General features: G+C 44.6%; 1 protein-coding gene across 1 annotated transcript in view; it reads left to right on the forward strand.

Annotated features, from left to right (window-relative positions):
• Nucleotides 1-17107, forward strand: part of LOC104829015 (tetraspanin-15-like) — a 44248-nt gene extending 27141 nt beyond the window's left edge. Inside the window, exons 5-8 of the mRNA XM_010563024.1 lie at nucleotides 1534-1647; nucleotides 6504-6557; nucleotides 7125-7241; nucleotides 16868-17107. Of these exons, the coding sequence (XP_010561326.1) occupies nucleotides 1534-1647; nucleotides 6504-6557; nucleotides 7125-7241; nucleotides 16868-17107 (525 nt within the window). The remainder of the gene's footprint in view (nucleotides 1-1533; nucleotides 1648-6503; nucleotides 6558-7124; nucleotides 7242-16867) is intronic.
• The last annotated feature ends 209 nt before the right edge of the window (nucleotides 17108-17316 follow it).

The following is a 17316-nucleotide window of genomic DNA, read 5'->3' on the forward strand; positions in this document are numbered from 1 at the left end:
TTCTTGGGGAAGATTAAAGGCAGCTTTCACCAGCATGGCTTGTTGGAGTATGTTGCTTCGAGGGCGATGGTTTTAGCCATAATGAGCCCGCATCTTGCGGGTGACAGTGGTGGTCCTCGACACAGAGAGATCCTCGAATGCGACCTGCGAGACTCTTTCTATAGGCTCTCTTTGGTTTTTCTGCTTGTTATGCTTCTCTGAGCTCCGGGAGCCTGCATGAAAGTAAAACCCACTGAAGTCTGTCTCAGCTTATGAGAAATAAATCCAGGCACAACAGTAGTTTGGGCTAAACCTCTCTTTGCAGAGAAGAAAGCACCCTGGTGAGGCTTCCTGGCAGCTAGTAGCCCTCATTATAAGCATTTTGTACCTATTTTTGCACAGTTATAAAAGCAAGTGGAAAGAACTTCTTTGCAGCATGGGGATATCAAATAGGTAGCAATAGCCAGTATCCCTTTGGGTGTTTTTCTCCCCCTCTTTCTAGGCAACTTTTGCAAGCCAGTCTCCCTCACCAATACGGATAGGATTGAAAGTAATAGAGAAATTAAAGGCAGGAAGTTAGGAAATAGTTGTAAATCTGTGGGTCAGCTGCTCCTGGCCATATCTGCCCATTTTGGCATGGGAGGAGGACAGGAGGACCCCAAGTGCTGGTGGCTTTTCCTACTCCCATTGGCCAAGTATTGCCACCAACCCCTCAGCAGGAGGGGGAGCAGATGCTCACAGGGTTAAACCTCTTGTGAAAACTGCTCCTTGAAGAGTGCGGTGCTTAAAGAAATGGGGAAAACGTGTTTTTGTTCTGTCTTGTAAGCACACACACCTCTCCTGCCTACTTCAGGCTTTTCTTTCTGGGGGAAAAATGTAAAGATTCAAGCTTGTTTACCAAGAGAAGAGATGACTCGGTATATAATAAACTCACTTTTATTCTGTGGAGAACAGAAAATGACTTTCATTAAACTTTTTTTTTTTCATTGTGTGAACAGAAGAAAAAAGAAGCTTTTTTCCTTTGTAGCTGTAGCATTTGATCTCTAATTTAACTTGACGGGAAGAGAAATCCCTGTTAGACTGCAGAGCCTTATTAGCATTTTGTCGAATGGCACCAACTAGCTGAGCTGCCTTCAAGAGCCAAGAAATACATTCATTCAAGGCGCTGAAAGAGCCATCTCTCTGGTGTGCCCTGGGAATAGGATGGATTAGTCACCTGTAATTAAATCAGTGAAGCATGAATGAGCCTGATCATTCCTGGGCTTGTGAAAGCACAGATGCTTCCAATACATGGATGTACACATCTATAACTGCCACACGCCTCTAAAACGGGGCTAAAAGGAGTTAAACACCCACTTTTCTTTTTTTGTATGGTGTCTTCAACTTCCTATTTAGGGTCCTGGAAAGCAGAAAATAATCAGGGCTCTCAATGCTGGTGTTGCAAAGCAGCGTTGGAGATGCAGGGCAAGGCTGGAGGGAGATGCGTTGATGGGCTGGAGATGTCAAGGTTTGTTCGGCTACATGTCTCATCCTCTCCTTTTCTTCTTTTTGCAGTTTTCTTGCTGCGGCGGTGATGAGTACCGGGACTGGGAGGTTAACCAGTACCACTCCTGCAACGGCAGTGGGCCGCTGGCGTGCGGGGTGCCCTACACGTGCTGTATCAGGAAGGTAAGGCAGCCGAGGCACCGAAAGTGCCTTTATTTCCATCAATATTTCAGCAAAGCCCCCTCTTCCAACTGGTTATTACTGCATATTTCTGCACTGTAGGGTTTCTTGTAAGCTGCATTGCCATCTTGCAAAGCGGTTTGCGATAGCATCAGCATGAGATGCTAAAGAAACTAAAAAATATATATATGGGCTACACTGTATTTCAGTAGAGACTGCTGTTTTAATGTAGAATAAATATGAAAGCACTGCACTATTAATTGCATTTTTATCATGCCGAGGCGTTGTTAGAAACGCCAAGTTCCCGTTTTTCAACCTAATGTGTGATATAAAATGGTTTGGGGGATCGTCTCGCAAAGAAATAGCAGAATCTTAAAAGGACTTGGCTGCATCTCAACATGGATCCGAGTGAGCTGTTGTCCTCTGCTTTCCTGTCCAAGAGGATGCATTTCTCAGCTGGCCGCCGCGGGGTTTAGTCATATACGGGGATCAAGTTTGCTGGTGTCTGCTCCTAATGAGGAGGTTTTTGAGGGTTTTGCTGAAAATGGGGCTGGGAGAGGTATTTGGATAAAGAGCCACTCTTGTGCAATGGAACAAGAAAAGTCTTGTGAGCAACTGCTCTTGCAAGTCTGCATTTCTGACACGCTGCGAGTTGGGTCAAACGGAGATGGAGAGAGGGAGGAGTGGATTTGCAGAGCCATTAGGGTCTCCTGTGCTGATTTTCAGAGCTGGAAATCAAGACACCCCCCATCAAGCAGTGCTTTTCTGCTGCAACTAAGCTAAGTGCTCCGACACCATCTTGTTTAATATAACCGTCCACCTTGTTGCAATCGATCTAACACATGCTGTGGATAAAATGCCAGGAGCTGGGCCAAGGCAGGGGAAAAAAAGTGCAAATATCCCTGGTTGCTGTGGCCAGAAATGCTATAAATGTTGCAAAAAAGGATTTTCTAAGGGTAATCCTGGTAGCCAAACCTCCTCGAGGTTCAGAGCATCAGGAGTATCAGCATTGCCTCTGAACCCTGGCCGTGCCCCAGGCTTTACTAATTGCACAAGGAAAATAGATCATCAATCTTGTATTGTTGTTGGATTTTTAACGGAAAAAGGGAAATCTGAGGTGTTTTAATTATCAGTGGAAGTCTGACATGCAAATCAGCTGCAAAAATAATTGTCATCTCTAATCAGGGCATTGATTAAGAATCCTAAAGCTCCTGAAGATGGAATTAGAAATTCATGTGTTGTCCTTTTGTATTACGAGTGAGGATGTGTTAGAGAGAGTCAAGTGCATTTTTCAGTATTTTTACACTCCCCACGGTTTTGGGTTGACAATTTGGCAAACAAAAGACCTCAGCGCAGCAGGCAGTATTGGAGAGAAAGAAATCACAGGTGATTAATATAGTAGGGTAAGAAATAAGGCAACTTTCTGGCTTCCCATTGCAATGAGCTGGGTCTGGAGGATGCTCTAGCGGAGGACCGGAGCAGCCAGCCCCTGGGAGGGAAAGTCCACAGTAAATCCTCTACATATTTTTCCAAGAATTAAAAGTCCATGAATATGGTTCTGACAGCCAGAGCGGTTTTATGGGAAGCGAGACCTCACCAAATGCATCTAAATCTCCATGAGAAATGAAACCTGTTCCTGGGGAGAACAGTAACCAGGTAGATAGATGTAGCCTTATTCTTCAGAGTTCTGTTTTTTGGCACTGCAGGGCACTTTCGGTTAAGAAATCAGCCCGACGCAATATTAATTATTAATTAAGAGAGCCAGGTCCCTTGGGAGTTTTCTGCTGTCTGCGACATAAAACAATCTAATGAAAATTCAGTTTAAACAACAGAGCGAATCCCCCCAATAATTGCATTTACCATAAGGTCTAGCACGTCTGCTTGTAGCTATTTGCTGAAATTGCAAAGTCGTCGTGGGGTTTTTCCTTGCGGGCTGAGAAGGTGGGAGAAGGACCTCTGCACCTCAGGATGAAGAAGGTACCTGTGTGTGATACTCTGGACATACTTGGTTGGTTCTTAGCGACGTGCAAGCCCTGCTGAAAATGCTTTCCGCCAAAATATGTTACTTGAGGGCTGAAGAGAAGATCTTGCATTGGCCCTGCAACTGGAAGGATAACAGGGACCACCTGGATACGTGTATGAATTCTTCTGCATTGAGTAGAGATGAACACGATGGTCTCTCCACTGTGAATAACCTTTTTATCAACCAGTTATCTATCCACTGGTTTGTAGGGCAAGGAATCCTTCTCTTCTTGTGTGCTTCTTCTCTATTTGTGCCTTCATGAATAAAAGATGGAGAGCAAAGCATCCTTTTGTCTTAGAGGACCTTTGAGATTTAAGAGGTACCAGAAAAAGTCATTTGGAAATGTAATGTGGAAAGAACGAAAGATGCTGTTAGAAGCGAGCTTGTCTAAAGGAAGCAGCATGAAACATGGATTAGGGGATTGATTGCAATGTGTTTTCAACTTATCATTAAATACAGGCATAAAACCACCCTGTTTTCCAAGACAAGGCTTTTTCTGTTACAAGACCCTCCCAGAGCTTTGTGTTGCATCCCTGGGGCATCTTCCAAGGCAGGCTGAGTTGCAGTAATGAGAGCAGACATCCTCCAAAAATGCTCTGGCTATTTTGAAGAGTCTCGTCTCTGAGGCTGTAGGCCTTAAAGTCTTCCCAGGAAGAAGGAATGGGCAAATACGCGCCTGCCTGAGGGTGTGAAACTGGATCCTCATCTCTAAGTGCTTTTCTAAATGGTTTTCCAAGGCACTTGTGCCTTCTCCTGGGAAGCTGGGAAGCTGCAGTGTAGCTGTGCCTCTGCCAAGCACAGTGTCTCCGAACCCTTTGTGAAGTGTCACTGCTGACATCTGGCACTGATTCGGGGGTGAAAAGCAGCTGGTTAAATAAAAAGTGCAAGGATTGCAGTTTTCTGCCATTGGTGGGTTTTATACGTCTGTGTGTTGCTCTTTTGTGACCCCTGAAGGCATCAGAATGCTTTCTGAAAGAATAAAGGCTTCTATCTGGTTTTATGTTAGATATTTCAATTCAGCTCTGACCTTCTTTTGCATGCAAGACCTTGACAAAAGTCGATCAAGGCTAAAACCTCACTTTTCTACCTTCTACCCTTCTCCCAAATACAAGGTGTTGAGGGAATTACTCAAAGAGACGGGCAGGACTGGAGATGATTGAGAAACCCTTGGTTATTTAATGCAAGAAGGAAGAAAAGTGGTGATGAATCTGTGCCGTAGCCAGATGTGTTCAAGCGACAAGCCCAATAGAAAGCAACGGTGTTTCACTGGCAAGGGTCCTGTGATGTCCACAAAGTGACTCTGAAAAGCAAGGACAACTGAAAGCTTTCGAGAAAAATGGTTCATTTTTTTTAATGTAAACCAAATAGATGGATCCTTGGTCACGTACAGGTTCTTTTATACTACTATTGGCGACAGCATTTACCTTAGGGGGAATTTGCAGTGCTCTTATGCTGAAGGTTTCTGATTTCATGCTCCCAACCCTGGATGAGATCTCTCTCTCAGCGACGCTAATGGGTGCTTTGCTGCTGATGTCCAGATTTCCCCACAGGTCTTTCATATGCACAGGGACTAATTAGTGTCCTTAACTATGCCCAGTTTGTAAATAGTGTCTTGAAATGGTGAGAGATGGGATTTTTGATGGCACTGTGAGTAATGTGGTAGGTACAGAAGCTCTTGGTAGGGTAGCGCTGGAATAATTTCCCTGCCAATTACAGAAGGTACAAGTTGCAGCTTTATGGATACAGTCTGTCTGGAGGTGCACATTTCTTTTATGCCGTGTCTTGCTGGAAAGCATAATTTACATCTAAATGTGCACATTTCTCTTTTTCATCTCTGGCCTCTGAAGCACGGGATGTTTTTGTTTTGTTGTCCAGGAGCTTTTACTGGTTTTCAAAGCTATCTCTCTGAAAGCATAATAATTTCAGCATGTTATTATTCTATGGGCACAAGGCCCCTTTAGAAGCACACAGTGTTACGGAAGCTGCTGTTTGATCCATGAAACAAGCCCCCAAAAAACCCATCAGAAGATCAGTCCTGAGAGGTGCAAAGTACCCAACTAGTCCAGGATGTGCTGGAGCTACTCTCCAGCTTTGGTTTTTTGGGGGATGAGCAAGAATCAGTTTTGTAACCCAAAATGTACCACTTTCTGTCCTGACAGAAGCAGAGGGATAAGATTTTATTTTATAAAGGTCCTGAATAGCAGTGTTTGGCCAGGATTTTGCTCATTAGCTGCAGCTCTTGAAACAATTTTGTTGACCAACAAAGATCTAAGCTTTGGGGATGTCTAAAATCCTTACGTTTCTCCTCAAAGTGGTGGAAGACTTTGGGGAAATTCCCCCTTGATTTCTGGAGAGCCCAATACATTTAATCCCTGTGAAATTCCTTTTATTATGGAGAAACACGACTGAAGGTGTTAGAAAAGGTGGCTGGAATTAAACAAGGAGAAAAATCAAGGGAACGTTTTGAAAGAGTTGCTTTGCTAAATGCTCATGTGACGTGGAGGTGGTCCCAGCTCAAATCGCTGGAAAAGCATTGGGGGGACCTGAACATGCTCCAAAACAGCGGAAACCAGAGAGAAGGGTGGTTTAAAAAAATAAATTAATTAAAAAATCCAACAACTTATTGCCAACGTGCATGGTTTCAGCACTGCATTTGGACAAAAAGGAGCCTGTGGTAGCAAAGCAAGATTTGAGGGTAGCTGCTTGCCTTGTGCTATGCTGAATGGTCGAGGCAACTGGGTGAGCTCTTCTATTTCTTATTTTTTTGTTCTTATTTCTTGTATTTCCCCTTTTGCTTCCTCTGAGCTAAGTCTGTTCACCAGTTCTCTGTTCACAGGTCCCTGGAGAAGTCATTAACACCCTGTGTGGATACAGGACGCTCAATAAAGAGGTAACTGGCTTTTTCCTTTGTACATGTGAGATGTGCTTCTCCTTCCCCAAACCCCCTAAAATGAGACAGTTATCTGCAGGTAAGCTCTTTCCCCACCAAGGATGGCTGTTACTGCAGCTGTGTATAAATTCATTTTTATCACTTTTCCCTGGCATCTCAGGGTGTTGCTCAGGCTCACAGAGCACGGGCAGGCTCATGACATGTTTGGGTAGTCCCTGTAGGCTTTGGCGTGGTTTTTCTGGATCAGCCCTGGGAAATGCTGATCCTGAGTTGTGTTTTGAGGCTTGGTGGTAGAAGAGAAGCTGATTTTGAGGCCTTCAGGAGTGACTGTGGGACTGTATTGCAGCAGAGAGCTGCGGTATCTCTGTGCATATGGTCCGTAGCTCCCAGGGACAGTTTTTTGGCAAGAAAATCCCCAGGAGAGATCCAGTCCAAGAAATCAATTCCCAAACACTTCTCGTGCCACTCCTTTGGCTTGCAAGAAGAAGCAAACGCAAGAAATAACATCTCCCCCCAACCCCAATGTCTCAATCAAAACCGTGATGCTTCTCTCCGCTCTTCTTCCAGCGCCTGGAGCTGCTCAATGTTATCCATGTGCGAGGCTGCATCCATGCCGTCGGGCTCTGGCTCAAAGACAACTTCGAGGCCACTTTGGGCATTGTTTGCTCCCTGCTGCTTCCACAGGTATGTGGCAGATTCCGTCGGCATCTTCTTGGCTTCTTTCACTGTGCTGGAGGAGGAAAATAATTCATTTTTAGTTTGTTTTTTTTTCCCTCCATTTACATCTGAGATTTGTGTCTTGGGCAGCAAACGTCACAGCACTTTCTAGAGCACCCTTAGCAAAATTAACGGTTTATGACTGCGGTGCTGGCTGTCTTGTAACGCACTCCTGAAATCTAATTATTGATCAAGTAATAGCATCTAAAAGCAAGGCATGCATACGTGAGCACAGCAAATCCTTTTATATTTGGTTTTATGGCTCTCTTCAAATAGAGCATAAATATTAACCAAAATAAACCATAATCGTAAATTTAGCAGGGTTTGCCATGCCTCATGAAATCCAGTTCCCAGTAATGATGCCTGAGGATCCAAGCAACTTTCCAGCACAGGTAATTAAGCTCTTCATCACAGATGCTCGATATGGAGAGAAATCTTGTGTTGCAGCTGGGGCTGTCCCTTTGCAACACTGTTGGCACTGTGCTAGCAAGGAAGTGAATACTTCTCTTAAATCTTTCCAGAATTATTTCTGACAAAACTTTGATGATTTAGTGTTGATTTGATCCTTTTTTGATTCTTTTTGAGGCTCACAAGCCAAAGCTTTCTTTTTATCTCATTGTATGAAATGTTGGGTTTGCCACTGGAGGTATTTGGTGATGCTTTCCAGATACGGGGTTTTAATCTAAACGGGAATGAAATTATTTTCTTTTTTTATGTGTTTCCATTTGCAGTGAAAGGTAGAATAGTGGTTGAATAAAGCAGAAGCTGTTGGGGAAATATGTGGCACTTTGAGCTAATTTTTCAAAGGATGGACTTTCCTCTTGAGCTCTCAGATGGTCCAAATGAAAAACCGAGACAGGGGAGCAGTTTGTGCCCAATTCACATTTCTAAAGTGCTTTCTCCAAAGCATGCAAATGAACAATGGACTTCTGCTGTGCTACCACTAGGAAATGCAATGGGCACAGAAAAGGGGTGAGAAAGTGCTGTAATAGAGGCGACCGCTTCCATCTGCCTTGCAGGATGTTGAGAGCACATTACAGGAGCCGCCTGTTGCGTTACCCATTAACCTGCCAACGTGATGCTCTTAATTGGGAAAGATGGGGAGAAAAACCAGAGATGGCAATAAGGATTGCTGAGCCTTGATGAATATCAAGTGCTTTTGAGCAAGCATTGTGATTTTTCTGTCATGCCGTTAAATGCTCTTCAGATGAAGAACCTTGTTCTTCCCATCTGCTCATGATTTCAAGGTTTTAAATGTAAATCGGATTTGATTCTGTCAAGTTTTGGAGGGAATTAAGTTATAAATGGCCATCTGCGTTGCCAGGAGCTGTCAGCCCAGAAACAGCTTCATCCCCAGCAGCTGCCAGTAGAAAGCTGGGGTGAGAATATTGTCCATGAATTGCCGATCCAAGGGGGAAGGGGTTGGCATTGTTGATGTGGGGAGTTGACAGTGCCTTGAGCTTTGGGAAGAGTGAATGTATTGACCTGTCCCATCTTTGGCCTTTGGGTATTTGTCATGTCCTGCATGGGACACGTGCCTCTCCGTGGAGCTGCAAACCACCTTGGTGGAAGACTTGCATGATGCTGGGGAGAAGGTTGGGATGATGATCCATGTCCCGAGTCCAGCTTTGGGTTTTGCCCAATTTCCCTCAAAGTGTTGCTCTTCCTTAGGCTCAAACTTCAGCTTCATCTGTGATGGTGAGCAGCTCAAGGGCTCAAAGGTTGGGGATTTGAGCTCGGCTGATGTTCATCATCTGAGCGCCCGAGATTTGTGCTTGGATTCGGGGTAAGCAACCAGCTCTTCTTGTGCAGAAAGAAGGACCCAAGAAAAGTTTGGCTGACGTAGAGCGCCCGTGGAGAGTGGGCAATTATTGTTCTCAGTGTTGTCTTTCCATCATGCTCAGGTGTGGGAAACCATCAGATTTTGACTTTCCATCATGTGGGAAGTTACTGAATTTTTAAGTTTTCTCTGCTTTTCCCCAAATATCTGTGAGACGCCAAGGCCACAGGGCAGGCTGCTTGGCTTTGCTTTCTCAGGGGTGTGGGCATCTAATTGGGTTTGGGAAAAGCTGTAAATCTGCTGGGTCCTGTTGGGTGTTGAACTGATCGAACGAGTGAGGAGGCAGGGAAAAATCCTGCCCAGGTATGTCACTGTGCAGCAGCCAGCCTCTCCCCTGGCTGGTGCAGGGCAGAGGGAGTTTGTAGTTTTATGAGCGGTCCTAAATCACTAATGTCTACACCTTTTTTAAGTAAGTCATCAAGCAATGGGAAAATTTGAGGAGTTGGGAAGTGGTTGTGTTCATTTGTCTTCATTCAGAGCGAAGCATAAACACACCAACTCAATTATTTTTCTGCCTTTGCAGAGTACCTTTAATTCTCTTCTTTCTTTTTTCTATGTTTCATTCTCCAGTAAAATCCCATCTCCTTGCCCTTCTTCTCAGCCAAACTGCAGACCGAGGCCAAACTGTGATGCATTTCATATCACTCTCAAAGAGACATTTTAATTTAGTTGTTGGCAGTCAGTGGCAAATTCATGTTGTGGCCTCGTACTAGTTGTGTTTAATTATGAAGCAACCCCAGATCTTTCAGCAGGTGCAGCAAAGCACATAAATTTCTTTTCTACTGACTCCATCCCTACCTTCCCTGCCTCTAGCAAGATTATCTGAGGACTTTACAGCATGGGTAAATTGTGTTTTTAGTTAAAATAAGCCAAATAACCTCTTGCATTGCTCTTTCCCCTTTGCCATGCCCAGGTGCTCTTTTAGTAGCTTTTACACTGACCTCAGGAAAAGCATCTCCAACTTTTCTATTCCTGTGTCTTTACAGGGGGTGTTTTCTGATGGTATTTCATCCTCCTTAGCAAAGTGAAGATGTAGCCACTGTAGTAAAGTAGAAACAAGTGCACAAAAAAGCTCTTCAACCCCTTTTTCTCCATCCTAAAGAAGCAGAAAATGGCACAAGTCCAATTAAAGAGGAAAAAAATCTCTGAAAGGTCACTGCCAAGGGTTAGTATTTATCGACTCAGCGGTGCTGCTGACTCTTGGTGAATTGTTGCTACCTCCGTTTCACTTTGGTATTTCATCAATCTCCAAAGCTCTACATTGGGAGCAGCTACAGAGTAACAGGGCATCAGTGTGGAGGTAGATGTTCCCTCCTAAGAGTATAAATCCAGAAGATCAACTATTTCAGTCGTCAAAAATGCAGCATTAGACTTGCAAAAGGCATTTTGCAGGTAGGCGTCTTCATCTCTTGGTGACAGTAATGTTAAATGTTTCCTTGTGTAAAGGGCTTTGTATTGCCAAAGTTCCCTTTTTCTTTGCGAGATTAATTTGTATTTTGTTTGCTTTTTAATATCTTAGTTGCTTCAGGGGCTGGAAGGCGGTATATTCTCAAGTGGCTGACGCGTGCTTAATGTAGTAGAAAAGGAGAATAAAAGGGATTTTTCCATCTGCAGTCCATGACCTCTGCAAGAGCCTGGTCTATAAATATCAATTTATGGAAGGAAAAGCCAATAAAAGATAAATGCTTGCTTTTTACCTGATTAGCTCTGGGAAAGCTTGAAATGATTCAACTCTTCTGTTTAGCAGGATCCAGCTTTACAGCCGCCCAAATGGGCAAGGACCTCCAGAGCCGGGCACAAGCCTGCACAGCAGCCGGTGATGTTTGCATGGAGAAGGGTTTTCTTGCAGAAAGTTTTGCTTGCAGAGGACACTCCTTGGGCTGATGGATTATTTTCTCCATGGTTAGAGTTGGTTTTGTCGGGACCATGATGCAGTGGGATGTGGTTAATCATGCTGTCACCCTGCGAGGGCTCTTGAGCATCGTTTTGTTGCTATTTTCTATCCTTGATTTTTGCCCTTGTTAAGCGAAAGCCAAATTGAGCCTTGCATGTTTGATTGCCCAGGAAAATGTGACTGGAAGAGCTGAGCTCCTTTTGAGTGCTCTGCAAGGCCCAAAAATGCAACCGTTCCACCCCGAATCAAGCCACTGATCGCATGCACATGCTCACATGCATATGCACACCCCTAAGGGAAAACAGCTGTGGTTTTCCAGACCTTTTTCTTGTTGTATAATAATGTGAAAATGAGCATTTGAGCCCTTTCCTTCTCTGCTTCCAAAAATGGTCCTGACTCCAAACATGCTGCTTTTTGCCAGACGTGGAAGAGACGAGCCATCAATCAATGAGCATTTCCCAGTGAGGAGGATATTGCAATTAGATCTTGGCCATATCAGCCCCATTGAGACCTATTCCTAATGCAAAACCATTTAATCCGAAAGAACAAGTGGAGCCGCTACGAGACAGTGAGCAAAGCTGGGGCTTGGCAAGTCTGGAGCTGAGCACCAAAAAGCCTTGTAATAATCTTACGGCACCTACATGCGAAACAGAAAGACATGGCTTATGTCTAGCAGAAGGCTCTGCACTGCACCAGAACCACAGAAATTGGAGTGTAGCCTCAAATACTTGTATATACTTCCTCAAGTGCTGGAAGAGAAGGAATAATCATTAGTTGTGTTAAAGTACCCCAGACTTCCATACTAACTTGATTTTGTTCTTGTGATGTTGGTAGGAAATTGGTAATTGTGACCGATGCTGTCTTGTTTGAAATGGTTTTAAAAAGTCTTCCTTGGCTGCTGTCAGCTCCAAGGGCAAAGAGGGCTTTGGGCTTTGAGGGAGAGAACAAGCGTTGATCCCAAGAAGTGCAATATTAGGGTTTATCTGAGACAGATTGTGCCGGAGAACCAGGATGCTTCACTGCCACCACGAAAAAGAGTGGAGAACAGGCGCTGAAACCAGCTGACCAAATATTTCCAGTCTCTTCTGGATATCTCTTGTAATATAAAGATGATTCTTCATGCCTTGGAGTAATAGCAGTGGATGAAGTAAGGCATTTGCTATGTCAGGGGCAATAACAATTTCTGGGAACAGCAGCAGGATGGTGTCCTTGCTCAGCTAGATAGTCCAACACCCGTAGCTTAATCATGATACAGCACTCGGTTATAATTAGTGCTACTGTTCTAAGTTGGCTAGAAATAATTGCAAGTTCCCGAGCAAAATAATGGGGGTTTTAATTTGCTTTTTGAGCTTTTGCTGGTTTGCATAGAGAAAACCCAAGGGTCTTCCAGTAGCAGGGACTTGCAGACATCCATGGGAACCTTCTGGGATTAAATGAGCATTTATAATTGGGGCTTAAAAATAATCAGACTGCCCTTGCCTGGATGCGTGTCCCCACATTGTTTTGGTGGGGCAGGGAGGTCACTTTCCCAGGGACTCATGGGGACAGGAGAAATACAAATGAGGGGTTTGATTAAGCGGCGTGGGAGGATACGAAAAGCTGCAAGTGATGAATGGGTTTTATTTCCCTGTCCTCCCAGGTGGCTCAGAAGCATCGTACAGCCCCTGGGAGTCAGAGACAAAATCCCTGAGGACTGGTGCTTTGGAGCGTGGTTTTTTTTGGTTGGTTTTTTTTCTCCCCTCTGATGGTCATAAATTTCCTCTAGCTGCTTGGATGGGTTAGATGGGAGAATTTATGGCTGGCCTTCACTGACAGCAGACATCCCACTCACCCTTTTGCTGGTTCAAAATGAAGAAGCAGAAGTTCCTACTCTAAATTGGATGGGTTTGGGGCAGACTTCACCTGTGGCTCACCAGGGGAGTCCCAAAGTGCCGCTGAGAGATGGAGATCAAGGTCTTCAGCTGCAAAATGCCAGTTTGTATCAGCTCGAGGCCACCAAGCTGCTACGGGGAGGAGCTGGAGAGGTGGGAAATGGCAGCAGACCATTCTGTCCCCCATTCTGTTTTGCCGTGTATTTAGATATTTAATTTTTTCTTAAAAAAAAAAAAAAACAAAACAAAAAACCCCCAAAAAACAACAAAGCAAGAGGATGGTGCAATGTTGTGTGCTTAGTGTGTTAAAATATAATAATCCACGTATTTGTATGGCCACAGTGAATACCATTGCTTCTAACGGTTGATGCTTTGGGTTTGCAAAGTTTCTCTTCTTGATTTGTGCTCAAGGTGGCCGGGGAGCAGAGGGCGAGGTGGGCACCGTGCCCCAGCAGGGAGGAAAACACGTGCGAAGGGAAGGATGCAGGAAGGATATGCCTGTGCAAGCCTTTGCACGTTCCCTGCTGCAGTGTCCGGATCGGAAGCAATGCAGTAATCCTCAAATAATGTCATCTGCAGGGTGGTTTTCTCCATACCTATCACCGCAGGGGATCCCCAACTTTGGGTGCCACCAAATTACCAATACCATTATCAATGCAAATTGCAATATATAGCTAGTCCTTGCAAAAATTAATTATATATATATAAAACCCTATTGTGACTTTCCGGTGAGTCTGCATGCTTTATTGATTCCCTTGATACGCAAAGGTCTTTGGATTTATTTTATGCATGCAACTGCTCTTGCACCCTGTAAGAGCAGGTACTCAATGATCTCATACCCCTGTGAAAACCCTGTGCATTTAAATCCCCCAGCAAAAAGCTCAGAAAGCAGCAGACTAGAGACTTCCCAAGACAGTGGTGGTTTCCATACTTCGCTGAATGCCAGCCAGAGAGAAGAGGCAATTTTCTGACTTTAAATGACCCGCAAGCAGTAACTCCCAAGCGGTTCTACCCTCACTCGCTGGTGGTTACCATCACGGGGAGGGGAAGTCAGGGAGAAAAGCAGGTTTTTAATTTTTTTAGCCTCATATTTGATACATTTTGTTAACATGCTCCTCTGCAACAATGCCTTCCTTGATATTGCAATGCAGTAAAATCAGCGCTCACGTTAGAAGTCTCTTTACTTCTGGAAAACATGGTGCCCTTGGTGCCGGGGATATTGAATGCATCTATATTCCTGACAGCTTTTTCTGTTTTCATTAAGTGAAAGAGGATATTTAGAGGCAAGCTGGAATGGAAGTTGGTTCATAACTCAGAGGAGAGTGAAGGCTGTGGGATGCAGTCTGTTGATTGAGGACTTGGGGTACCTTTATTCCATTCAAGAAATCCCCAGTTTAACTGGGATGCTGCATCCTGCAGTACCTCGGACGTCGCATTGCCATCGGGAGGAGAGGAGCAGGATGGATGATGTCCCCAAACCCGCCTGGTTTTCCAGAATTGGATTCATTTGCATTAAATTTATTGTAAACACAAATCTTTCCTGAATTACTGTTTGGTTTAGGGAGGAAAAAATTACATGCTTGCCTTAAAATTTGTCATTTCAAAGGTTTTTGCTTGCTTGGTCCTTTCACTGTATCAGCAGTGGGATTTTAATCTGCCCAGTGATGGCATGCTAATAGAAGTAAATAATGCTAAGGCTTAACATACATTTAAATATTATTTTAAAACTTCTTAAATCCTTAAAGGATCTGCTGTTGAATATGGATTAGCACAATCTTATTATCTGGATCCGCATGGGAGCAGTTGCCCTGCACTTTCCCTACGGTTCATGGAGAGACGTAGCCATCTCCAAGCATCATCCAACCAGCCTTGGCCTCCTGCATCCCTGCCTGGAGGCTTCTCCAGCTTTTGGGGACAAAAGAGGGGACAGATGTGGGAGAGGAGAGCAAGAACCCGGTTGGCGTTTCCATGACAAAGTCTTTGGTTTTGTTATTTTTGCTTCGCTGCCAAAAGCAAGCTCCATCCCAGGTGACCGCAAGGTTGCACAGCCCACTTTTGGTCCTGTGCACGTTCTCGGAGAGCGAATGCATCTCACACAGTTTGAGTCGGAGATGACTGCCATCTCTCTACGCAGGGTGAAATAATTTCGTAGAGTATTTGGGAAGGAGTTGCCTGCTGAGACAGATATATAATATGCAGCGCAGCAGTGAATATTTTGAGGGCAGCAGGGAGCTATGGAGATACATCCACAGAAGTTACCCAGGCTGTAAGATAACCTGATTTCAGGTCGTTTGGATAACAAAAGGAGATGCTGAGATGTTTGCAGACTTCAGTTTTTCTTCCAGCATCTGCAGTCATCTTTCCCAGCAAAGAACCCTAATGGCACAAATCCAGCATTTCTGCAATTCCTGCTATCGGGAAAGCCCTGCTAGCCGTAACCATGCAGCAGCCTCTGGCACCTCATCTGTTCTTTCAGTGATTAATCCTGTTATCAGTAATTAGGTGGAATGTCAAATAAGCAGAATGCTCTTTGAGGATTGGTGGGTGCAATTAGGAAAGTGGAAATGGGGCAAGCTCCAACTGAGCACTTCAAGGAAGGACTCTCCATGTTGGGAGAGCATCTCCAAGGATGTGGTCTTCCAACTTGTTGAAGGAAGAGTTGTTGATCCAGGGGGTCTCCTTGGATTCCACCTCCAGGTGAATTTGGGAAGGCAAAGTAAATATTGAGCTGTTTTGGGGCAGCTTATGTGCAAGGTGCAAGCTGCTCGTGCAGATGACAGGGTATTTCTCTGTTTCTGAAAGACAGATTAATAAACCCCAGTGATGTTTGTATTTGCCTGCTTGCTTTCAGCTCGCTGGGTGACACTTACCTGATTTGCTTTTTCCCTGTGAAGTTTTTTGCCTCCATTTTCTGCAGCCTCCTCTGGGTAAACACTTTTCCCTTTCCACTATGGGATAAAATGGTCCCTAATTTAAGATGCATTACAACCTTTTGCTCTTATCCCCATTTATCTTTCTCTTAATGTTCCCACTTTCCAGGCTATTTAACGACGACTCAATTAGGACCCATAGAAATGATTAATAACATTTTTCAGCTCCAAAACCAATGTGCTGCAATAGCACAGGAGATTCCAGCTGATGGATGGTACAGGTGCAACTGGGTTATTTATTGACTCTTTGTTGCAAGGAATGGTTATGCAGAAAAAACTTGTTAACTACTAGCCTTGAAAATGAGAAGAAGAGCCCTGACGCTCAAGATGGTCTTGTCCTTCTCCATCCCATCTCACTCATTGAAAATATCTATAAAACTGCAGTTTGTATCCTGGTGCTGACCCCAAAACATCTGGGGCTTATAGAGAATAAACCTTATTTCTACAGATCAGTAGTCAAGGTGGGTAAAGGTTTAGTACAAAAGATGCAGTTTGTGCTAACAATCCTCTGATTGCCACTGTGCCACTCATCAGCATCTGGCCTGCAAATAGCTCCTCACAAAGGCTTATTGCCTAATGTTCGTAGCCACCACAGCGTAGCACTGCAAAGGAAACATCAGGAGAAATCAAAGCAATGCACTTGAAATCTTGTGCTGATGAAAATGCTTTTTTCTCCCCTTGTCCTAAAGATTTAAAGTGTATTTTTTAATTCGCTGACAGCCAGCAGGGAAATGGGAAATAATCCGTGGCACCATGCTTGCAGCAATGTCTTAATTTTAGCAAGAGCCTGGACCTCTGCCTCTCTCTTTGCAATGCTTGTGGTGACGTCCAACTAATCCGCATCCGTCTGTCAGGGTGATGTGGGAAGTTGTGAGTTGGACGTGGCCGTTAATGAGTTGGACAACGAGGCTGTTGCTTTGTCAGAAGCTTTTACTGGGAATTGTCCTCTCTTGTCTCATGGCCAGGTTTGGAAGTGCGGGTGACAGCACCCCTTGCAGGAGAAGACCTTCTGGAAGAGTTTGTACGACTATAGCAGTTTTAACGCTCATATTTTGCAGGTGATCGGCCTCGTGATGGCTTGGCTGTATTGGCAAAAGCTCAACGAGATCTACTCCAAACTGGACACCGTTGACTTCAAGATCCTGGAGATGCGGGATTTCAGCTTCGGGGCGGTGGATCTGAGCGGCGCGGGCTGGTGCTGGTGTTTACCCAAGGAAGGAGGCTACATTCCTGTCAATGCTGAGGATGAGGAAGACGAGGAGGAAGAGGAAGGCACCATCTGCCACAGCAAAGTGTGAGAAGGTGGAGGACTGAAAGGCAGCTTGGAGCAAAGCTCTTAGGGAGGCAGAGGGTATTGAATGTGGAAATAATGTGATTTATCTTCTCAGGTTCAGGAGATACTTTGGGAGAAACTGTAAAGTAACGCTGGAGGGTTATAAAAACTGCAATGCACCGTGCGGGCACGTGAGCTCCCCCGGGTCCTTTCGCTACCTTGGCATTTTGAAGC

Source organism: Haliaeetus leucocephalus, unplaced genomic scaffold (assembly GCF_000737465.1).
Source record: "Haliaeetus leucocephalus isolate CR32 unplaced genomic scaffold, Haliaeetus_leucocephalus-4.0 Scaffold162, whole genome shotgun sequence".
Lineage (NCBI taxonomy): Eukaryota > Metazoa > Chordata > Aves > Accipitriformes > Accipitridae > Haliaeetus > Haliaeetus leucocephalus.